General features: G+C 33.6%; 1 protein-coding gene across 7 annotated transcripts in view; it reads right to left on the bottom strand.

The window, feature by feature from the left end:
- The window catches only part of CNTN6 (contactin 6), a 319,927-nt gene that overhangs the window by 83,751 nt on the left and 209,709 nt on the right, over nucleotides 1-26,467 (bottom strand). For 6 of the 7 annotated variants that reach the window (XR_010155484.1, XM_054680362.2, XM_063806584.1 and 3 more), the window contains 2 exons: nucleotides 5,345-5,529; nucleotides 1,225-1,361 (listed from right to left, as the gene is read on the bottom strand). Coding sequence is in view for 5 of the 7 variants with exons in the window: in XM_054680362.2 (XP_054536337.1) it covers nucleotides 1,225-1,361; nucleotides 5,345-5,529 (322 nt within the window). In the remaining 2 variants the exon portion in view is untranslated. The remainder of the gene's footprint in view (nucleotides 1-1,224; nucleotides 1,362-5,344; nucleotides 5,530-26,467) is intronic. The other variant, XM_063806585.1, reaches the window with a different exon arrangement.

Genomic DNA, 26,467 nt, shown 5'->3' with positions numbered 1-26,467 from the left:
AGTAATTTGGAATACTCCACCATCCTAATTATTCCAGGAAAACACGGTTAACAATAATGTTAGACATGTATATCACGACTAGAACACTGCCTTGGCTTTCCATTTTCCAAAAGTTTCAAAAACATTTGAAATGTGATGATGTGATAATTTTCTAATTGAGTCTTGAGTTGGAGTAGCTAAATCCTTCCTTTCTACAAACTACTATAAAGTGTGCCTAAACAGCCAAAATCTGTTACAGAACCCCATTTGGGGTATAGAAATACAATTTTGAGTGCACATAGTGACTTAATTAATAGTACAAATATAACTTAAGACTAAATATTTCAAGGCATGTATTACCATCCTCTAGGGAAAAGGAAAATAGGCTGGAGGAAACAGAATGCTATATGCAAAAGGCATGCAGGAAGAAAATATCACTGATGCTGAAACAAAGAACAGCATTATATTCAGCTTCCAAACAACAGATGTTCTTTGTGTCTCTGGCTATGCCTACATGTGCAAAGTAAAATGGAGAATTAACACAATTATCTGGATAATTTAATAGGTAAAAAACAAATCTTTCATTTTCTAGGTATTGTAGAAGAAAGTATGCTTTAAATTGAGAAATGTGGATAACTGCCTTAGTTATTTACTTTCCTAGGGGTTTAAAGACAGACGTCAGTGTTCATAAAAGCAAAATACTGGGTAGTGACTAAGAGATTGGGTCCTGATATCAGACCGAAATAAAAGTTTAAAATGCTAATTCTAACATTTACTAGCTGCTGTGTGACCTTAAACAAATAGCCTAACCTCTTTGAAACTCATTTTCTTCATTTACATAAAGGAATAATACTTGTATCTCTCTCATAATGTTTTCATGAGGGTGCAATAAGATAATGCACGGAAAAATATTTAACACAGGGCTTGGCTCATATGAGAGTTCAGTAAGTGTTATCTGTGTCGATGATGACGGTGATGATGATGATGATATTTAAATGTGAATCTCTTACTGGCTGTGTGATTTTGTGAAAGTTATTTGTCTTGTCTACACTTATTTTTCTCTTTTGAAAGATGGGTTACTTTGTAAGTTTATTTAAGGATCAAATAAATCAGTGTATGCATCCTTTCCTGGAACATACCAAAGACTCCATTAACATTAGCTGTTTCTGTTAGTTACTAGTACTGTTAGTAACAAAATTTACCTAGTAGAGTAGTTAAGCTTTTAATATCAACATAGTTGCTTACCTCTGGGTTGAGTCGTTCACCATTTTTTAACCATGTGTACCAAGGGTTTGGCTTTCCACTAGCTTTACATTCCCAGAGCAAGTTGTCATAGATAGAGAGGTATGTATTTTGGATTTTCTGTTCCCATTCTGGAGGAGCTGTTTCAAAAAGGCAAGTGCCACTGTTTGGTAAGGCAATTATCCAAGACATTATGCTACATTACAAGGGCTGTGGAGATCAGAAGGACAAGGCTAACTGGGTCCAGTTGGATTGCACACACACGATTTGAGGGAGGGGAAATGCAGGAGCTTCAATGTGGGTTGACAGAAATCCTGTTGCAAATATCATTGGGCATTTGGCTCAAGTTAAATGTTTGTCATCTGTCATTTTGCTCCACCTGTATAACAACTTGGGAGCTGTGGGAAAAGGCAAAATGTAGAACAGGGACAAGGAATAAATCCGTGCTAAATATTAGAACATAGGTCGAGTTAGAAAATGTATATCAAATCTGAACCTGTGTAATCAATCTGAAAGTTCACTGATTATATTTGTTCTAAACTAAAAGTAATAAATCTGTATCTATTTCAGACACAATTACAACTCAATACCTTGAAGCATAAATCAAACATGAGCTTCCTTGCATTTTGGTAGAAAGATAATCCAGTTTTCTTTTTTCCTAGATAAAATTCTTGACAAGGAATGGTGAACATTTGGAGTTTTATACAGGTTCAGTATCTTACTTTAAGTCTGGGTGTGAGTTTTCCAAATTTTCTTTAATTTGAGAAAGTTCTTCATAGTACTGAGACAACAAGAAACTGGCATAATTGATGTGAAAGTAAGATTGTATTATTTTTACCATCATTTATGGAAACAGGCAGGTTGGAAATTAAATGTTTTCACGTGAATATCTCTTTCATAAACTGACTGGAAACTGCCTGGAGGTGCCAATTAATCCTTCTCCTTTATTTAGTTCTGTCCTTGGATATATAGAAGTATATGACGCTTCCCTTGGACTCTCAGGCTGTGGCAAGCCAGATGCTTTATATTTGTAATTGCACTTAATTCCCTCTACAATCTTTCAGTGGATTCTCGCAGAGATGTTAGGTAACCTGTTCAAGATGACATGGTAGAAAACAGGGAAGCCAAAATTTGAACCCTAAAAGCAGAACCTAAGTAAAGGGCTTGAGTTCCACATGTTCATTTGAGAATGTGAGCCCAAGGGAAAAGCATCAGGAAAAAAAGGTAATCACCGGGAAGGAAAAAAAAGTCAATGCAAGGCTGAGTTATTGAGTTGACCACCAACATGATCCATTTTTCTCCAGCTTATGTCAACTTCTAAGCAGTCTTTAAGAGCTGTCTGCCCAGGGAAATGAAGGGGGATCATTTAGTTCCCATCCATGGTCATCTAAGGGTAGAGCAGGTGTAAACTACTGGCACATCCAAACTGGGCATGCTTAAATGCTGAGTAGGCTCACGAAGGAGCCAAAGGAAACCCAGAACAGAAAACAAGATGTACTTAGTAGTTTTGCACCTGAGACAACACTCTTTCAGGTTACATCTACAAAACACAGTGCTGAACTGGTCACCGTAGCAATGGCTGAAGTAAGAAGTAGGACCAAGAGGATTCGAAATTGTATACAATATAAAACGCAAGTCTGTCTGACTTCTAGAGTTTTTCTACTGCAAAACCTGCCTTCACCAAGACAGAAGACCCTTCAATGAGACTACAAATGAGTAAAAGAAATCATGATGTCTCTGGGTGGTGGGAACTAAGCCTAGGATTACCTCTTGCAGGAATCAGGACAACTTCCAGTTATAGAATATGCTTCCTGCAGCCTTGAGGGACAAATCAAGGCAAAACTTAGAAGAACTAGATCTACTGATGAAATTGAATCATGTTTCTGGGTATTATTAACAAAATTATATAATTCATAAATATTTGTTTAGAAATTGTCCTAATATATGTTTGACCTGGGAAATTAAATGCATGCTCATATGTAATTTCACATAACTTACAAAGGTTTCAGATATATCTGATTTTATGCTTAATGCAATAATTGTGGCTATAGAACACATTTATTTATTCAACGTGAACATTCTTTGGATGATTAAAATTCTGGAGAGCAAAGTTTTAAATTTAAAACTAGGTAGGAAATTCATGGGAGAAGATGCTTAGGATTTTAGGTCTACCATACAGGTTTGAGTTTTAGATTTTTTTTCTGCCATATTGACTGGTTATGAAAAGCCACTTAACTCCTCTGAACATGTTCTATTTTCTATGATGAATAATACTTTAGAGATTTCTTTTAGAGATTATAAAATTACAATATAGATGGATATACAATATTACTTGTTTCTGAATTATAACTTAAACACAGCAATATAACAGACTGAGAGATTCTTTTCTTGAATTTCTCAGTTATTATTCAACTCTGAGGTAACTGAGTCAGTAATCCTCTTTTCTTTTGAAAGCACTTCAGAAAGTGAATTAATATGTGACTAAGAAACATAATGATTATGTTATTAAGTATCCATTATTCCCCTACAAGGACCATTTCAGGCTAATTAAATGGCTAATTTGGTTGTGGTGAGATATAGTACAATGAGCTTAGACCACCATGTTGAAATGCTATGGCAGTTTCAGAAGACATTTCAAGGTTCTGATCTTGAATCTGACAATCACTATCTGTGAGATCCTGCACAATTAACTTAAGATATTTTTGCCTATAGTATCACTGAACATTGTTTCTACCTCTTAATATTAATCTTAAGATTTCTACTTCTTAAGATTAAGAATTCTATAAGTGAATGTTTGTAAAATTGCTATGTAAGCTAACATTTGCTATATCAGTATAGAGAAAGGTACTTTATTATTGATTTCCAGTTTACAGATACCTTTGTGTTCTGGTTCATCCCTTGATTATATCTTTGTCTATCATATATAAAATGGAAAATATTTCTTTAAAACTAGCCAAAGCATTCAATATCTTCATTCTACTAAAACTCCCATTTGTATCCTATTTTATTTACAAAGGATACTAAATTCCAAAGACTTTCCTTTAAAGTGTAGGTACTACTGAAAAAAAATATTGTTTTTCTTGGCTAGCTTTGCTAAAACTGTAGGAGAATAATGAGTAGGAAATTATATTCTATATATAAAATAGTAGTATTCATTGCAGGTTAAAGTTGGAAATTCTAAAGAAAATGGAAAATAGTATTACAGAAACACAATATGTTCTCCCCACGGGCACTCAATCAACATTCTTATGGGATAATTACAGTATCCTGGATTTTTCTAGTTATTACACACACACACATACACACATACACACACACACACACACACATATTTTCTCTAATTACTTTATCATTGATTATAAACATGTCACATAGGAAAGTATTTTGGCCATATATCAATACTTTTTAAAAATTATCTAATACAGATACATTAAGTTTATCAAAGAAGTTAAGGATCTTTTAATAGTATACAGCATTTTGCAAATTCTGAGATATATTGTATTGTTTACTTAATGTTAAGTAAGAGAAAATTTCAATCCTGGATTAAAGAAGACACAAAGACAGCTTTTAGATAATATATGCATTCATCGTCTTTCTTAAGTTTATGAGAGATTTTTGTAACTGAGACAAACATAATTTTAAATAATGTAATCGCCTTTTTATATTACCTACTTATGAGTAGACAAAATATGAAAACTAGGAACAAATATTATAAACCACCATGCAGTATTATATTTTTCCTATCAATTTTTTTCTTCATTTATTAATTCTACTTAGAATTAGAATCAAGATTGCTATAATCTGCTGCAGAACGTTTAATGGGAAATATATGGAGTTCATGCTTCCTTTTATTATAAACTTTTATGGCTTTAACATGACACTGCTGATATTTTGAAGGCAATTATAATAAACAATAGCATTCATAGACCATGCTAAAATTAAAACCGTATTTTAAAGGTAGTCATTCCCATCTGCTGATCATGGTATTAAGCATCTAAACCTGGAAATATGCCTTCCTTATTTCTCCCATGACACTTTTTCACAACATGCTAATGACTTCCACAATTTATTATGAAGGGCATTACCAAATATTTTATATACATTTGAAATCCAATTAGCTCACCATAAAAAATGAGTTGACCCTTTGCAAGGTTTCTTCCTCGAAGGTTGCTTGCAATGCACTCATAAAAGCCTTCATCTTCTTGTTGGAAGTTCGGGATTTCAAGGATAGCTTGGGATTTGCTGTACTTGACTTTCCCTGGCAACGGGCTCCCGTCCAACCTTCTCCAACTAATATCGGGGACTGGACTAAACAGTTACACCTCATTAGAATAGAAGACGGTTTAATCTTTATGACAGCAAAATAAAAGAAGAGCATCCTTACAAATAACTCTCAAGAAAAATATTCTATCAATCTGTTGTATTATGACTAGTTTTCAGATCATGCAATCATTCGCCATTCACTCAATCAGTCATTTATTTAACACTTTATTAAGTGCCTGCCGTATGCAAGTCACTGTGCTATGTTCAGGGAAAATACTGGTGAATAAAATAGACATGTCCTCTCCCCTTATGTTGCTTACAGACTAGTGGGAAAACATACCATAAACAAATAATAAAAACAAGTACACTTGCAAACTGCAATAACCGAAACAAAAGAAATAGAGTGCAGAGATAGTAACAAGATTATGTCAATTTATTATAGTGGTCGAGGAAATTCTTTGTGAGAACATGACATTTAAGACTAGGCAGGCTTTATATATATATTTATAGTTTCTAAGGTAAAAATATAAAGTATTCCAGATCTAAACTGGTACTAATAGGTAACTGAAGACATGTGATGGGTGACGTAAATTATCCAGGGAAAACAGCACTATAAAACAGACCCATATGAACTGGTAAATAGGCTCTATGATCCTCAAAAAAAGTACTCATTTATATACGATTTAAAAAAAAGTAAAACAAAGATGGATTTACATCGCACCCTGTCTCCTGTTATAAAGAACTTGTAAATAAAGTTACTTTATTAATATTAATTTCGTCTACTTTCTCATATCTATTATTTTTAGTCTAATATGGGTATCTTTCAAAGGAGCAAAAACACATGTTATAATAAGTGAAACCAAGTGTTTAACAATAAGGGATGAATTTAGAAATTAACGGTTTAGAAGGCATAAAATAAGAATGGGCAGGCTGCAAGCAAAGTTCCGGAAGGAAAATATTCACTACTAAACTAATGAATTGTAAAATGAATCCCCAGTCTGTTCACATTAATATCTCTCCTTTCCTCTTGTCAAGTCATTCTTCATTCCCTTATAGATTTTTAGATGATTTAAATAATTCTATTCTAATTATATTTCAAATTAATAATAATAATGGTAGTAAGTCATTTTGCAAAGTCAATTGGTAAACCTTGAAGAAGAGGCAGAATTTCTTCAAGTCACCAGAAGGAATGTGGGAGCCTCATCCAACTACATGCAAAGTGCTTGGCAAATAAAGATTTGGAGAGTTTGAGCAGTAAACAACTGCAGAAAGTTGGGATGTCTCAGTAGAAGCTTCAAGCAAGAAAACTTATGAAGTCTTAGACATTTTTATTGGAAAAAATTATTATCCTCCTATGTACATCAAGGATAAAGCACAAGGATAAAAATCATATGCACTCAAACATATTTGTCAGAAAATGTGCCCTAAATCAATGTTTGATTCAATTATTCTCAGAATTAACATACAATTACAGTGAAAACTTGAATTTTGAATTGCCTTAAGTACAAAATAATTATTATCATATACTAAGTTTTTGTCCTTTTAAAAAGCCTTGCCACTTGCCACAAATTTAAGTTGACATTTCAGTAAATTGGTGTATTCTTGGCAACAATTAACCTCAGATAACTGATGTTCTTTTTCATTCATTTTATGGCATACTAACCAATAAGAATGAAATTCTAGAAGGAACTTTATTCACATAGATATTCGCAATGTCTAGTGAATTTTATAGGATATGAGGTATTATTCAATTAAAAATGCATATGTTGTATGTATTGCATGTGAAGTTTTTATCTATGGGTAGTTGTGATATAAATGTCTTTTATTTTATTTTATTTTCTGCTGTTTATTTCTGGTTTTCATTATTTTCCTGCATTGAGCATGCATTACCAGTGTAATAAAAATTTTCTGAGAAAATTGTTTTACAAAGGAAAAATAGAGCTCTAATATTTGTCTGAATTCATGATCCTTTGTCTTTTTATGACAGCAAATCTCTGAGATTTATAACAAATACATGCAAAGTATCCAACTGAAAAAGCTTTTAATCTAAAACATTCAGATAAAATATAAGTAAAAATTGTGTATTTTTCCCACTGCTCTTAGTTATTATATTGTGAAGACAGAAGTCATTTTTTAACATAACTAAATACCTAACTGAACATTTTGACAATTATGATAATTGTAATAATATTACAACAAATAGCTACCTTATATGCATATATTATGCAGACTCACAGTACCTGTACAATACAGAGTACCAAGTACTATGTATCTGTACAATACGTACATATAATTTCACTTACTTCTCTAAAGCTAAAGAGGTGGAGCTGGGATTCATTTTCAGGTTTTCTTGAAGTAGAAGCTATGAGTATAATTCAAACGAATACTGACTTCACAGCTGTTGTATTAGGTTGGTGCAAGAGTAATCGCGGCTTTTGCCATTAAAAGTCATGGCAAAAGTAGGATTACTTTTGCACAAACCTAATTAGATCATTCCCTTGCAGCCTAGGTATTTGTTACTTTACAAAAGTGGATCTCCATTTTAAGTGGCCCAATTGTGTGGGTGTAAAGAGAATTCCACCTTGTCCAAAGAAAAATAACTCAGTGACAACACTGAAGTCTTACTGGACAAGCATTTTTTCCCTTTGATACAAGAAATGGAGTATCCTATTTAGATACACTTTTCTTAGAGGAGTAATGTAGCAGAAAATGTCAGTGCTGGACTCACATCCCTTCTAATCCCTCTTCCGCCCCAGATTCCTATGTACTTTGTACCCTTAAGAGCCAGTACATGTTATCTCTTTTTGGACACTGTCCTCAAGCTGTTATAGCTAATTTATCTTCACAAAGAGAGAACTGAAAGTACCTAGGAATTTACATAGCCCCAGGAGCAGCCATTAACCAATAAATGACTGGCTTCTAGGGTATAACTTCTCCAGCTCCCGTGCTCCTAGTTGTGAGACAACTCTAGGTGTGACCTGTATTCTCTCCAGAGCTATAGGATTGAATCAAATTTACCTTCTGTGGAACTTTGCTTGACAGTATACTGAGCTTGGTACTATCTCTTCCCTGCCCCACTTCCCTCTTTTCCTTTGGGTTCTTTCTAAAAACTCATCTAATAAATCACTTGCAAAAAATTATACTTTCAGGGTCTGCCTCTTAAAAATTCAATTAATTAGAATTCCCAGTGGGCTCTAATCATGTGCTACTTTAGTTAAAATACCAACTGTAGGAAACCTTAAATATTTCTTATTATAGTATTTTTATATAGGCTTTAGACACACATCAAAATGGAAGTCTAGAGAATTGAACATGAATGGCATATAAGACAAAAAAAAATTAGTAGTAGAACCATTGTGAAAAACCATGAATTGTGAACATATGTTGATAACTTATTGCTCTGCAGAGCTACCATCACACCAGAATGATAGCAAAAGGCAAGAAACGCAAGAGACATGAGACTTAAAAGAGACAAGAAAATCTCACTAAGAAAGAAACCCCTCTAGAATTTTCTCTTTTTCTTTCTTTCTCTCTTTCTTTCTCTCTCTTCTTTCTTTCTTTCTTTCTTTCCTTCTCTCTTTCTTTCCTTTCTTTTTTTCTTCTTTCTCAATTGTGTTTGGAGTTGTAAGTCTGATAAACCATTCAATTAAGGAGAAGGTTATAAGATTCAGGGTACAGTACTGGGCTTTAAAACTTATATTGTTCCATTTTGAAGACGGTTACAAGAATTAATGTCCTGGATTCTAAATCTGCAGAGGACACGTGTTTGCTTTTTTTTTTTTTTTTTTTTAACCTGCATTTTTATTTTCCCTAGAAAACCCAATCCTCCCCATCTCATTTCAGCTGGGCTGACCACACCTCTGGCATTAGGTGAGAGCACATAATTCAGGTCTTGCCATGAGAGGCTCGTAGGGCATAGCCACCTTGACTAGACAAACATGGGGATGAAGACAAAGCAACCAGAGACAATTAGACTCAGTTCCAGGACTGCTTGCAGAATGGCTCTTGAAGAGGAGATCTCTTTCCACTGAGGTTTTTTGAGACAGTGAGGTATAAACTCCAAGATTCTAGTCAATAATTTTCCACCAAATAGAGAAAGCATCTCTGAAACCCGAAACTAACACAGAGGAAAGAAACTTGGAATTCTTCACACACCTAACTCAAGGCATGCTTGATGCCCACCCCCCGAAAAACAAACAAGCATCAACCTTTTTGAACATTTCAGTTAGCCAATATATTATTTTTTTCTTAAGCCCATTTTGAGTCATTTTCCTGCTGTATTCATCCAGAACAGACCTGACAAATAGATTCTGAATGCCTCAGTTCAAATGCTAGCCAAGTTAGTTTCTATCTGTGTGATTGAATTACATGATATGGTGGATTCCTCCTGGCTATTATAGTGTGTGCTCTAGATATTTTAGAATTCTCACAGCAAAAAAAAAAAAAAAAAAAAAAAAAAAAAAAATTATCAAAAAATAATGATAAAAACCTTTTAAATAAGAAAAGTCTAATCAAATGCATTTTGCGGCAATAGTCTGTGTTAACAAAGTTTTTAATGGGAGAAAAGTGAAGCAGGTTTATACAACTTCACAGTTCCTAATTAAATGTTGAGATTTTTTTCAGCTCAGTTATATAACTGCTAAATCTGAATGCCATGTTCTTCTTGCTTATCATTGGTAATGTAAGGTACAGAGGCAGAAAGAATAAATGCAAAACACAGGTTATTTAAAAATATGTATGCATTTTAATGAGCAATTCCCACTTCATCCCAGAATTTTTTATGAAGACACTAAGTAAACTGCTTCAGATTTGACACCATTTCTCTTTTCTGAAGCCATCCTAAATGGACAGTGGGTGGGAAAAACTGGAATCAATGAAAAACAAAATTATTTTAGTAGTGAGCTTTAATGTTTTAATGTAAGTGTATTTTCCCAAGAGATATCATTCTGTGTTAATAATAATTACAATAAGGTTTACTAGTATAATAATATGTATGTAGTAAAGAGAGAAATGTGGCTCTCATCCTTAGTTAAATTTTGTTGCACATTTATAAGCAAGAATCTTCTTTACATAGTTTGGATCTGTGTCCCTGCCCAAATCTCATGTAAAAATGTAATCCCCACTATTGAAGGTGGGGTCTGATGGGAGGTGACTGGATTATGGGGGTGGATCATTCATTAATGGTTTAGCACTGTCCCCTTGGTGCTGTTCTCATGACAGTGAGTGAGTTATTGTGAGATATGGTTGTTTAAAGGTGTGTAGCACCTTCCCTCTCTCTCTCTTCCTTCTGCTCCAGCCATGTAGGACATGCCTGCTTCCCCTTCACTTTCTACCATGATTGTAAGTTTCCTGAGGCCTCCCCAGAAGCAGAAGCTGTTATGCTTCCTGTACAGCCTGCAGAACTGTGAGCCAATTAAACCTCTTTTCTTTATAAATTGCCCAGTCCCTGGTATTTCTTTATAGCAGTGCAAGAATAGATTAATATGCCTCTCATTCACAGCATGGTAATTAGTAATAGTACATAATTCATAGGCTTATTTTGAGGATTAAGAAAATTCATGTCACATGCTTACCATACTGCCTAGCACCTATTAAACAATATGTTTGAGTGTTCAATTAATAAAAATATTTTAAGATTATTATAATGTGATTACTATCATTTCAAAACCAGGAATCCTAATTCACATGTATTTGTCTTTTACTCTCTGTTAAGGGATCCATATGACTACGCATTTGATACAAACTGATTTACGAATCATTTATACACTGAAATCAGATCTCCACACTATGAATGAAATGGCCACACAAGCATGAGTGTGTGTAAATTTCCTGCATCTCACCATTTAATGTCCTAGCTGCTATGGAGATACAACCTTGATCATAGTAGTCATGTTCACTTCATCATGACAAGGGCAGGAATCTTTCAGGTGAGACATGGATGCGTGGGTGTGGAGGACCTTTTTCTTTAAGGTGGTTAATCATCTAGTACCATTTCAGTAGGGAAGAAAGCAATTAGTGCTCTCCAAACAGAAGGAAGTTGGTATAGGAAAATTAGATACTTTAAAATAATATTAATAACCATTAACTGAGTGCTTACTATGTACCAGGCATTGTGACAGATGGCTTCCATATGCCATCTGAGCTAAATACCCAGCTTGCAGCTGCTAACAATGCTAATTAACTTTTTGGAATGATACTCACGTTTAGATGGGTAATTTCAACTAAATTATTACCTGCCAGTTCTCCTCCACTTAGAGTTCCAGAGCACGCTAATTTATTGTGATCTACCTTCTAATTCCTTTGAGTTGCCACCCACTAAATTAAAAGCACTAATAGACTCTTTCTCCTACTGTGGCTTCAGTATTCTTTTTAGACTCTGTGTAGTTTGTCCATGTTGATACTAGCAATGCAGTATTTACTAGGAGTTCGTTTTGCTTCAAGATAAATGATCTCTTTAAAATGAAAAGTTAATATATTAATCAGATAAAGAACACCATGGAGGAAGGTGGATCTTTGAAGGGGTCTTCAGAATGGAGATTATTGTTAAATCTCTTGAAACTGATGTTACAGAGTCAAAACAAATGGTGCCATTATCATTTTAACTACAGAGATCAGTCGTTTCTGGCAACATTTCCCTTTAAACTCCAATTTTACACTTCTCCCCTCTCTCTTTTTACAAAAATTGAGCTTGGATGCAAATCTCAATAAAGAAAACCAATATGAAGCAATTCTCTTATCCAAAGATTCCTCAGACCATAGATGAGGGGTTCTTGAACCTTGTATTTCAAAAGGAGCATTGCAAAAGCCTTTTCTTATTTTGTTCCTATTTTCTAAATGAAGGTTGCCTGAAATGTGATTCTTCACAATTGTGAAATACTACTAGATGATAAAAGTAAAGTTTTTCTTTTTTTCTTTTCCTCTGCTGTGGTTTCGTGCTTCTTGAATACGCATTGCCATAAATATGGACTTTTACTTCATCCTGTCATGTCATTATGCTTTTACAAAGGGAGCATCCTATTAATTTTATCTGAAGACAGAGAATACACTTCTTAACCATCTGGCCTAGTTCATCCTGATTTCGAGTTAAATTAAAGCTCTACATACACTAGTAGAAGCACACTGTGCTTCAATTCCATACCTTTAGCCCATAAATAGAATTTTTATTACTAGTGCTATTTGAGAAAGCTTGTATTTCTCCCCTGGATTTCTTAAACCTCATTATCTACAGCTTAAATCCAAGCCATACTAAGTTTTTAACTAAAGACTGGTACAGAGAATGAGTTTCTTAAGATGCTTGTATTTGGGATTATTAACTTGAACCTCATTTCAGGAAATCCTGTCAGTGGGCCAGTTTTAATCAAAGAGAGTGAAGCAGAATAACAAAACCAGCAAAGAATGCCTTTGCTACATTTTCAGACTGTTCAGCTAGCTGCTTTCATTTCCCCAATTTGAAATATTCATACAAAGAGCTTGGAATGTAAGATTGTCCTATGGCAATACAATATGGATAAATTCATGAGTTCTGTAGAAAAGCAATCTCACTGTTACGGGAAAAGAGAAAACATTTTTATTTTACTCTGAGTGGTGTAAATGGAGTCATGATTCTGTCCTTGCAGTCAGTCCCTACTAGGAAATGAATGTTTGTGTCCTCCCAAAATTTATAGGTTGGAAACCTAACCCCTAAGGTGATAGTATTAGGAGGTGGGACTATGACATGAAGATAGAGCCTTCATAGTGGGATTAGTGTTCTTATAAAATAGATTGGAGGGAGCTTGTTTTTCTCTTCCACCATGCGAGGACACAGCTAGATGAACCAGAGATCAGCCCTCACCAGACATCTCACCAAACACCAAGTCTGCTGTTGCCTTGATCGTGGACTTCCCAGCCTCCAGAACTTGTGAACAACAAATTTCTGTTGTTCACAAGCCAATTCCTGTTGTTTACAAGTCTATAGTATTTTGTGATGGCAGCCCAATGGGAATAAGATGATGCCTATATCAGCTTTCCCTTGGGGAGGACATCTTTGAAAAGCCACAAATGGCTTGTTTATAAGAGCACTGGTAACAGAATCGCACCTGCAGTTGGGGGAGAAAAAAAGGACACAGGCAAATTTTATAGAGCTGAATACAAGTTACCTAACCTCTCTGAGACTCAGTGTTCTCTTTACATTAACTAGAAATAAGAATGAGTACACAGGAAGAGCAAATGAGGAAATATCCACGAGACTACATTCTAAAATACAATGTTTGAAGCATAAATAAGGCTTAGTAAATTGCCTTAATACCAAGATTATGAACAGAGACATGAAAGGACCATTGTCCAAAGATTCTCTAAGAATTTTATTACCAATTTCTACTCCTTTTAATGTAAGTAATATGAATACTAATCTGCACATGAAACATGAATTGAAGCCCACTATTTCAAGATGTGGTAGAGCTGAATATGATACTGCACTTAGCAGTTCACTAACAGCTTGTCCATAATTTTTTATTCATAAATAATACTAAGCCTCGATAAATACCTCTGCTGCTCTTAGGAGAGAAAATGATAATTTGGTATAGGTAGGTGGGCCTTGTGTTACCTCAAATTTATTCCGTTTGATCTTGTCTCAGTTTGGAATCATAAATTTTCATATAAAGAAGTAAAGAGACACTGAAATGGCATATTAATAGTTTATCATTTTATCATTATTTAACATGAATTGAGCACATATTATATGTTAGCTCCATGCTAAGTATTTTCTTTAAATCATGCTATAGCACTATCAAACATACGATTACAGTTGTTCACATTTTGTAGATGAACAAATTGGGATTAGGATAGTTTGGGTAATATGCCCAACATCATACAGTAAATTAAAAAAAAAAAAAAAGGATTTGAACCAAAGTCTGTCTTTCCACAGACACGGAGCTCTAAATCACCATGCTTTGCTCCACCTGCATGAATTAACCAGGTACAAAATGAGAGCAAACCTTATTAGGGTGTATAACATGTGCTCAGCAATACATTCTTCACCTAAGGAACTAATGTGTCTTGCAACCAGTCAATAGATCCTTTTTTTTTTTTTTTTGCATAAGAGGCCAAAGGTGAAATCACGGAGACTATATTTTTAAAACATATTGAGATGCCTCCAAATTTCAGTAGAAGCTTAGAGATGGGCTCCAAGGTCAGCTGGAAAATAGGAAACAAACAACTTATTCTTTTTCCTGAGCCCAGTTCCAACTTAGATTTGAAATCCTTCTCTACTGTAAACTGCCAATTACTTAAAAGTAAGAACTGTAGGTCTCCTGAGAGAGGTGGTGATAGACTGGGATGGAAAGGATGAAGAGTTGCTTCCAGAAATATATATATATATATATATTCTTCTTGGATGATTTTTAAGAACCTTTAAATTAGTTTAATTTTAGAAACAGCACTGTAACGGTCCACTCTATGCTCCTTGAAAAAAAAATTTTGAAAAACTATATGGAAAGGAATGTTTGACATTAGATTCGGAGTGTGTCTTTAAGATTAAAAGAGGCCAACTTTTAGGGCAGGTCCCTGGTCTTTGACAGTGGCCCCTCTATAATCTTTCTTGAGAAACTGGCAAGATATTTAGAAATCGTAGTATTTTACATAGTGTTCCATTTACCAATAATCCTAATTTTCTAAAAATATACTTAGGAAGTTTACATGAACATAAGCAAAATACAGCCACAAGAATATTCATTACATTATTATTCATGATTACAAAAAATTGGAAACAAAATTGATGGAAACTAAATGTCCACCAATAGGAGATTGGCTATAAATATATATTGAAATATCTCATTGTCATTACAAATGAGGGTGCAGAAGACTGTTTAATGACTTGCATATATGTTCATGGTATATTTTTAGGAATTAAAAAAATTTACAAACAAATATGCAGTGTATTATAATAATTATGTTAAAAGTAGAATAAAGACGGGAAGGATATATGTATGCTGAAATAAGAGTAGTTATCCTTTGGGGGAGAAATTAAGTATAAAAAGGATTTTATTGTCTTCTTTTTTCTTGCCTATATTTTCAGAATTTTCTTAAATGAGTATATCTGACTTTTTCAAATTTTATATATACATATACATGTATATAAAAACGTTTTATATACACGTATACGTGTATATAAAGACGTTTTATATACACGTATACGTGTATATAAAGACGTTTTATATATTTGTGTATATATATTTGTGTGTATACATACATATTTGTGTGTATATATACACATACATATTTATATATATGTATACGTATATATAAAGACATTTTATATACACGTATACGTGTATATAAAGACATTTTATATACACGTATACGTGTATATAAAGACATTTTATATACACGTATACGTGTATATAAAGACATTTTATATACACGTATACGTGTATATAAAGACATTTTATATACACGTATACGTGTATATAAAGACATTTTATATACACGTATACGTGTATATAAAGACGTTTTACGTGTATATAAAACGTCTTTATATATACGTATATGTATATATAAATATGTATGTGTATATATACATACAAATATATATGTGTATATATACATACATGTATATGTAAAGACATTTTATATATACAACACCTATGTATATATAGACATTTTATATATACATACACCTATGTATATATAGACATTGTAATATATACATACACCTGTGTATATATAAAGACATTGTATATATACATACACCTGTGTATATATAAAGACATTGTATATATACATACACCTGTGTATATATAAAGACATTGTATATATACATACACCTATGTATATATAAAGACATTGTATATATACATACACCTATGTATAAAGACATTGTATATATACATATACCTATGTATATATAAAGACACTGTATATATACATACACCTATGTATATATGAAGACACTGTATATATACATACACCTATGTATATATGAAGACACTGTATATATACATACACCTATGTATATATGAAGACATTGTATATATACATACACCTATGTATATATAAAGACATTGTATATATACATACACCTATGTATAAAGACATTGTATATATACATATACCTATGTATATATAAAGACACTGTATATATACATACACCTATGTATATATGAAGACACTGTATATATACATACACCTATGTATATATGAAGACACTGTATATATACATACACCTATGTATATATAAAGACATTGTATATATACATACACCTATGTATAAAGACATTGTATATATACATATACCTATGTATATATAAAGACACTGTATATATACATACACCTATGTATATATGAAGACACTGTATATATACATACACCTATGTATATATGAAGACACTGTATATATACATACACCTATGTATATATAAAGACATTGTATATATACATACACCTATGTATATATAAAGACATTGTATATATACATACACCTATGTATAAAGACATTGTATATATACATACACCTATGTATATATAAAGACACTGTATATATACATACACCTATGTATATATGAAGACACTGTATATATACATACACCTATGTATATATGAAGACACTGTATATATACATACACCTATGTATATATGAAGACATTGTATATATACATACACCTATGTATATATAAAAACCTAACTAAGCATTTGTTTTCCTTAAAGCAAAGGAAGTAACTCTTCCTAATCTCCTTGCTTGTTTCCTTGCCTGCCCTCAGCTCTCATTTCAAATTCACTTCTAGAACTCTGGTTCTCCTGCTCGTTTTTGTCCTGTGGGAAGTGCAATGGCACAATCTCAGCTCACAGCAACTTCTGCTTCCCGGGTTCAAGCAATTCTCCTGCTTCAGCCACCTGAGTAGCTGGGATTACAGGTGTGCACCACCACACCCAGCTGATTTTGTATTTTTAGTAGAGACGGGGTTTCTCCATATTGGTCAGGCTAGTCTCAAACTCCTGACCTCAGGCGATCTGCCCGCCTCAGCCTCCCAAAGTCCTGGGATTACAGGCATGAGCCACTGCGCCTGGCCTCTATTTTTTCTTGATGTACATACATTTCTTCTTTATGTACATAATCTCTTCTAGAAAATGGAAGCAGAGAGAATATTTTTAAATTCACTCTATGAGGCCAAATTACCATAATGCCAAAATAAGATAAAGACATTTCAAGAAAGTAAAACTACAGACCAATATCTTTCATTAATACAAATGGAAAAATCCTCAACAAATATTAGCAAATTGAGTCCAGCAACAATTAAATAAGACTTATGCACCACAACAAAGTAGGACTTGTCTTGGGTATGCAGGACTGATGGTTCAATATTAGAAAATTAATTCATGAAATCCACTAATGAATAGAAGAAAAATCACATAGTCATATCAATTGGTGCCAAAAAAAGCATTTGGAAAAATGCAACACCTATCCAAAATAAAAATTCTCAATAAACTAGGAATGGAGAGGAACTTCCTCAACTTGATAAAAATGTCTGCCAAAAAATGTAGCACTAGCATCCTACTTAATGGTGAGAAATTGGATGCTTTCATTTTGGATAGCGGAAAAAGGCAAGCATGTTTACTCTTATCACTCACTGTCATCATTGTATTGGAAATCCTAGCTGGTGCAATAATACAAGAAAAGGCAAAAAAATGTATATAGATGGAAAAGAAGGAAATAATACTTGGTCCCAGGCAGCAATGAAAAATCCCAAAGAATTAACAAAAAATAACTCCAGCACTAATAAGTGCTTATAGCAAGGCAACAAGATACAACGTTAATATATCAAAGTCAGTTAACTTTTGTTTATACCAGTAGTTAACAAATGGAATTTGAATTCCACAATTAACATACAATGTCATTTATATTAGTACTAAAACACGAAATTCTAGGGTTTATATAAAATAGTATTTCAGAATTTATAGGCAGAAAACTATACAATCTCATAAAATCAATTAAAAGAGATCGAAATAAGTGGAGAAATAGTCTGTGTTCATGGATTAAAAGACTCAACACTGTCAGTATGTCAAGTCTTCCCAACTTGATCAACAGATTTAAGTCAATCCCAATCAAAACCCCAACTGCTATTTCATGGATATAGACAAAATGATTCTAAGTTTGTATGGAAAGACAAGGAAAGCAAAGCAAAATAAAATAGCCAACACAATGCTGAAGAAGAATAATAAAGTTGGAGTACTGACATTACCTGACTTCAGGATTTACTGTAAAGCTACAGTAATTGAGGCAATGTGGTAATGGCCAAAGAATAGACAGAGCGATGGAACAAAAGAGATCCCAGTAATAGACCTATACAAATACAGTCAGCATATCTTTCACAAAGGAGCAAACGCAATACAGTGTAGAAAAATTTGTCTTTTTAACAGATACTGGAACAATTGGAAGTCCATATGTTATAAAATGAATAGACCCAGAAGTCATATCTTTCACAAAAATTAATGCAAAATGGACCATCAATGAAAATGCAAAACATAAAGCTATCATAGCTCTAGAAGATGACAGAGGAGAATATCTAGGTAACCTTGGATATAGCGATGAGTTTTTGTATTTAACGACAAAAACACCTTTTATTGGAAAAAAATTGATAACCTGCACATCATTAAAATAAAAACCTTGTGCTTTGTTAAGGACATTGTTAAGGAAATGCAAAGACAAGTCACAGACTGGGAGAAAATATTGGCAAAACGCATATCTGATAAAAGGCTTATGTTCAAAATATGCAAAGAATTCTTAAAGCTCATCAATAAGAAAATAAACATACCAATTAAAAATGTAGAAAAGATGTAAGCAGACGTCTTACTAAAGAAGATAAATAGATAGCAAATAATCACATTAAAAGATGTTCCCATCTTTTGCCGTTAGAGAATTACCAATTAAAACAAGGAAATACCACTATACACCTGTAAGAATGGCTAAAAGACAAAACAAAACAAAAACCCACACAATATCAAATGCTGATGTAGATTAAGAGAAATCAAAATTCTAATTTATTACTGGTGGTATTGCAAAATGGGACAGCACTGTGTGGAGTGGAAATGTACTGATCAGTAAGTGGAGGAGAGCAGAGTGATCCGTGTGGTAATGGATTAGAGTCGGAGACAACAGCAAGATCATATGTTTAATTTAACATAATACAAATAGCTGTATATGGAAATACTTATAGATATATGTACATAATAATTAGTATAGACACACATACTTCTTTTCTCTGTCATCTGAGAGCACCTAAATAAATGACACTCCAGCAGCAACAAACACACCTAGTACCCAGATATTGGTTTCTAATGTCATTCTTCAATAACAAGAACCTATCCTTGGAGACATGACTGCTTCTATGACTAGGGCATGAAATATACAAGATGAACCTGGAACATCTTTAATGCCAGTAAATAAGAAAGTGCTAACAGGTGCACACACACACACACACACACACACACACACACAAAACACCCCATACATTGATGAGTGCATAACAAAGGGCACAAGATCCAACTTAAAAGGCTCCCAATGGCAAAAGCTAAAACAATTTGAGCAGGAAAATAAACAAAGTAGCACAGAATTACAACCCAAAGTCTAAAATAATTATATGTGAGTCAGTACTGACATAAGTAAATTATTAAATATTAATAAATGAGGAAGAAGGGACACAGTTCACAGGTAGAAGAATTCTATAGTCTCATTATTCTGCAGAAGGTGAAGCACAACACTCTATTCATCAAGTGTGGACTACACATAGTCACCCATTTCCAAAGAGTCAGTATGGAGTGGGAGAAAAGAGTAATTTTACAGTGGAGAACCCTGATAAAAAGTATTTCAGCCAGGTAATCAAGGCCAGCATCATCTGTCATAAATCATTATGATAAAGTTAACCTTGATATGTAATGAAAATTGTTCCTTACCTTTATGTTCTTCCTCTCCAAAACTTGTAACCCCAGTCTAATTATGACAAATACAGACATATTCTAACAGAGGGGCAGCCTACAATAAACTAACCACCACTCCTCAAAACTGTCAGGGACATCAAACACAAGAAATGTCTGAGATTCTGCTACAGACAAGAGAAGACTAATGAGACAAGAAAACTCGATGTAATATGGTATTCTGGATGGAATCTTGGAATAGAAGGGCATAAATACCAAATAAATTTGAATAAAATATGGACTTTATAATAATCAGACATCAGTATTGGCTGGTTAATTGTAACAAATGCATCATAATAACGTAAGATGTTAGTAACAAGGGAAATTGTGTCGGGGGGGGGTTATATTGGACCTCTCTGTACTATCTGTTCAATATTTCTGTTCTAAAACTATTCTTTAAAATCCATTAGTTAAAAAATGTATTTGTGAACAGAGGGGAAAAAAGGAAGAAATAATTTTCCATTTCTCAGAAATACAAGAAGCCCTTAAATAATAGCCTAAAATTAGCTCTGCTAAAGAAATGACAGTGACCCTCTCCAGTCTCTATTTGATAAAGGGCAGCGTGGGAAAAAGATAATCAGTAAAGCTCCCAAAGTGAGGATCCTTGACTCTTCCTTCACTGAAAGTCTGGAAGGAAAGAGCTGATCCCAAGAGAATGTGTGATTGCACATTGTTACATCAATTTTATTTTCATTAGCCTGCAACCTCCCCAGGGCCTTTATGTAATCTTCTTTATCTCCCAGGGCCAGGTGGCTGTCCTTTGCAGAATCCCTCCTGACTGACTACCTAAATGAAGAAATGAAGGAATTAATGATGGAATGAGGTATTCAATACATATTTGCTAAGTGAATGAATAATTGGTGCTCACTTTGTCAAATGAGTGAGTGAGGAAATGTCAGTAACCCTTAGAAAGATTGAACAGAATTTAAAATGATAAATCTATTCTTCTGGGGAAGTTCCTTAACACAAAAATATAATACAGAAACCACTTTGCTCCTTCTTATATGTTCCTTTTTACCTCCTCAGTCAAAGCAGCTTTGACAATTCCCAGGATTAATAAAGTAGTTACTATTTAATGCCTATTATGGGTCAGGAAACTTAGTAAGTGAGCTTAATAGTATTTCCAGTCCTTACAAACATTCTGCTGTATCTATTTATTCTCTATCTATCATTTTTGCCTTCCTTATACACATAAGAAAACTGACCAAAGTCATCCAGCTATTGACAAGTGAAGTTAAGACTTCAATCCTGCTCTATTTGAACTTAAAGTCCACACTTTTCAGCATACCATTTGCCTTCAAATGCTAGTAAATTCACTAATAAATTATTTATTGCTAGGTTGAGCGCTTATTTATGTGAGAGCGTAGTGGGTTTAATGTTATCTTTCAATTTCTGAATAATTGGCTTGAAGATTTTTTAGTTCTCAGATTTGTGAGCATGGTCAACAGAGGTGAGTGTTCTATAGAGTTTACTTTATTATTTTATGCCAAGCAATACCATGTCATGTTTAAAAAAGTTATTGATAATATCGTGTTATAGAAAAAGCCATTAGCAAGAATCTAAAGATTAGGTTTCAGTATACATTTCTGGAGTGAATGGGGTAAACTATGCCTAGGAAGAGATTCTGTTCTCTGTCTGCTCAACTCAATGAGGGGAAACAAAAGGTAAACAATTTTTTAGACATCCAGTTTCAAAATCATTAAGATACCTGAGTGATTAAAACAATAAACCAAAAATAATCGCTAAGGAACTGAAAAATTTCAGTGTGCCTAGCTTGATTTAAAAATGTTATTTTCATCTTAAGTGACTTGAAAAATCTTTCTGCAGTATAATCTGCAATGATGTCCATATTAGTAAGATGAAAAGCAAACACTATAAGAAACAGCTCCTCTGTCACCTGACAATTCTGGAACACCTAACAACATAATGGTGAGACTTCAGATTTGTTGCTTGACATTAATAGCCAAGCTGGGTATCTTTAGCTTCATAAATTAGAAAAAAAAATAAGTTATACATGTACACATAAATATAGTCCTCTGTGTGAAGGCTTCAGAACACACAGGAACGTTCAGTGCTGCTACTAATGTTATTTACATTCCAGAACACTGACAGAAAAGGTACTAAATTAAGATTTTTTTAAAAAAAGGAAAATATGTTTGGTTGTTTATAAAAGCAGCAGAATAGAGTTATGGGGGATATCAGTTTAATTTCTTCACTCAGCAAGAGCCCATATTTTTTTCAAAGGAGACGTACATATCTATCAGTCAATCATACTACATTTGCATAGCACCTATACAAGGAGCTTCTCAGGGTATTTCACAATACAATTAATGTGCAGCTTTCATAATTAAGAGTCCACCATGTTAAACAAATGAGACAAAGCTGAGAGTTGAAAGCTGTGATCATGTCAGCTCTGAAACTCCAACACAGAAAGTCAGTTACATATCCCCAAAGTCATAGCAATTAAAGTTAAGACAATTACTTGAAGCTTTGTCTTAATTATTCTATACTCACACTAGCTTATAGTGGTTTAAGATTGTTAGATTATATGAGTAAACACTTCACCTATTCTTCTCCAGACCTCACTTTTTATACATTCTGTCTGCATGATGGTATCTGTGACAGAAGCTATGTTTTCTGAGTGCTACCTAATCAGGTATACCAGACTTTTAGAAATGGTGTACATTGCCATCATCATCTATAAAACAATAAGGTGTATAACCCTGATTTTTGATATTTTTGAAAACACTTTTTTCTTCTCATTAAAACACAGCTTGAATTTTTACAAGTTTATCTTTTGAATTTTGGGTTTTTGTTTTGTTTTGTTTTGTTTTTGACAGAGTCTCATTCTGTCGTTAGGCGGGAGTGCAGCAGCACAATCTCAGCTCACTGCAACTTCCACCCTCCGAGTTCAAGAGATTCTCCTGCCTCAGCCTCCCGAGCTGGGATTACAGGTGTCTGCCACTGCACCCGGCTAATTTTTTGTATTTTTTGTAGATACGGGGTTTCACCTTCTTGGCCAGGCTGGTCTTGAACCCCTGACCTCGTGATCCACCCACCTCGGCCTCCCAAAGTGCTGGGATTACAAGCGTGAGCCACTGCGCCCGGCCAAGGGTTATTTTTAATGTATAAAATTAAAACTTACTTGTTGCTGGAATATTATTATAGATAATATAAATGGGAAATATATCTATAATTCCATTCCCCAGATAAAGCATTTTTTAACATTTTGCTGAATTTTTTCAAGCCTTTTTCTTGTAAAATATTTACATAATTGAGGGTCATACTACATCTGCACATGGAGGATTAAGTAAGTCAGATACTTAGAAGTTAATTCAATATAAATATGAAAGTGTTATAAGCATGAGTTTTGAAGTCAGAATCTATGAGATGTAGATTTGAATCCCAGATATGCAATTTACATTGGTTAAGTCACTTAATTTATCTAAGCCTCACTGTATTTACCTCCGTAATTAGTATTTCAAAAACAGTGAAAAACTAGACAAATATATGAAAAAAAAAAAACCTCTTTCTGGAACTTGAACAATTGGCAACACAAAAGTATGATCCTGAAAGAGGGGAAATAAATGAAGTAAGGTTTTGGTAGCCCTTATTTTCTGTGTAGAGATGCTTTCCATCAAGATCAGGGAGTAGGTAGGGGAGACATAAGTAGTAAAGTACTGTGTCACTGAGCTGAGAAGACAAAGATAAGATTTGGAGAGGCTGAAGTGGCTGGAATTACAGAGCACAGTGTTAGAAAGAATGGCATTACTCAAATAATGTGCTCTGAAGATCTGCATAGGAGTGTCACATGAGGCTGGGCAAAGAATAATTTTCAGAGCTCAAATAGGCCTGGAAGACATGAGAGCTCCACTACGCCAGAGAAGAAAAACTTGGTGAACATTTGAAGCATTCAGTTGGGGATTTCATCTTAGTAGTAAACTAGCCTTAATAACCACAGAAAACTCGAGGATTCACAGTAGTATAACAACTGCCTATCAAAATAAAGTTCAAAAAGCTTTTTAATAAATACACCACAATTTAGCATTCAACAACATGACATTTATGATGTCTACTATTCAATCTTAAATTACTAGATATCCAAACAAGCAAAAAAATGAGAACTGTGACAAGGAGAAAAAGCAGCCAATAGAAACAGACCCACAAATAACTGAGATGATATAATTAGCAAGCAAGGACTTATTTAGGGCTCCTATGTAATTACAGGGCAGACAATTACAGCTGAAATAACTGCAAACTTTAGATGCTATTTAGGAAAGAGTCTCTAGGGAAACCCAAGGGCAAGAGTGGAGATAAAAGCAAAGGTACTAGCTAAAATTTAACCTCTGATACCACAGCTAGAGCCAACAGTAATTACAGTCTAACCCTAGCTAGAAAAACATAAAACCTCAGGCTAAAAGTTTAGTTATTGAAGTTCCTTTAATCTGATATAATAATGTCCAGGATTCAAAAAAAAGTACAAAGCCTGCTAAAAAACAGTCTGAAGAGACAAAACAACCATGATAACTAGACTCAAATACAATGAAACTTTTAGGACTATTGGGCTGAGGATTTAAAATTGAACAGTTATTATCAGACTGTAATTTTAAATTACTATAATTAATATATTAAGTGCTATAATAAAAAAGTGAAGAGCATACAAGAACAAATGGATAATGTAAGCACAGAGAAGAAAACTCTAAGAAAGGATCAAAAGGAAATGCTGGAAATAAAATAAGTTATAACACAAATGAGGGATGGCTTTGATGGGCTCACCAGTGGACTGAACATAGCTAAGGGGGAAGTAAATGGATGACAAGCAGTATCAATAGAACTTCGCAAACTGAAATGCAAAGATAAAAATAATTAAAAATTTTAAAAAGATTAAGAACTTGGACAGAAGGGAGATTACAAATGGCATAAAAGATAATGTAAAACAAATACTAAAAGGAGAAACAAACAAACAAACAAATAAATGTTTGAAGTAATCATGCCTGAATAGTTTTCAAAAATAATGACAAACACCAAACCATAGACTCAGGAATTTCAGAGAAAACAAAGCAAGATAAATAAATAACAAAAATAATCTACAACCTCAAGAGAAAAAATATTCCCAGTGATAGGGGGTGATATTTCCTAGTTATGTGAGCACATGTATGGGGTACATTAAACAAACATTTAACGAAAGCCAATTTTTATATCAGGAGCTCTCTTATGTCCTAAAAATAAAAAATTTAATAAGATCTGGCACTGGAGCTGGTCTTTCTATATTTTCATTTCTTTTTCCTTCTACCCACCTATTGATTTCCTTCCTCCCTCTTCTCTCTCTCTTTCCCCCATCTATTAAAATATATACATCTTAGTTTAATAAATGTGTAGTCTATAGCTTAAATAGCAGTCAATGAATAGTAATGTAATAAGAAAAAAATATTTGATTTTATTCCTCAAGTCAACTAGCTTTTCTCAGTTTTGAGGTTATGCAACATCTTACAAAAGAGTGAAGTACCTCACAAAGTAGACAGGAAGATTTAGAAGGATTAGTAAAAGAGAGTCCCCACATTTGGGAAAAAAAATGACTAAAACCAAATGCTGCACAGCAATATTTTTATGAAGAGATGTTAGAGAATCTGATTTATAATAAACACTCAATAGACTTTATAAAAACACTTGGCAACAAACTTACAAATACAGATTTATAATTTTGAAGACAAGACGTTGGACTTTTTATTTTCAGATTGTTAATTATACCTGTAACATAATTAATCTTCTAGTGAGCGTGTCACATTTTATGTTTGTTAATTTTATATATTTAGAAGACAATATGGCATTTGGTAAATACCATAATTTATAATGGACTAAAAGGCATTTTCAGTATGTTTGCAATGTGTCAAAGATAATTTAATTTGTTTTCTGAAAACTATTGGCAAGCATATATAAAACTCTTTTTGGTAGTAACTCACATTTGTAAGTTTTCCAAAGTAGTCAAAGTATTCTCACATACATTTCGTTGTTTTGAAGAAATGAGATATGTATCTGCACT

This window comes from Pan troglodytes, chromosome 2 (genome assembly GCF_028858775.2).
Source record: "Pan troglodytes isolate AG18354 chromosome 2, NHGRI_mPanTro3-v2.0_pri, whole genome shotgun sequence".
NCBI classification, from domain to species: domain Eukaryota; kingdom Metazoa; phylum Chordata; class Mammalia; order Primates; family Hominidae; genus Pan; species Pan troglodytes.
Note: the sequence above shows the minus strand (reverse complement) of the source record. Positions and strands in the feature narration are given on the sequence as shown.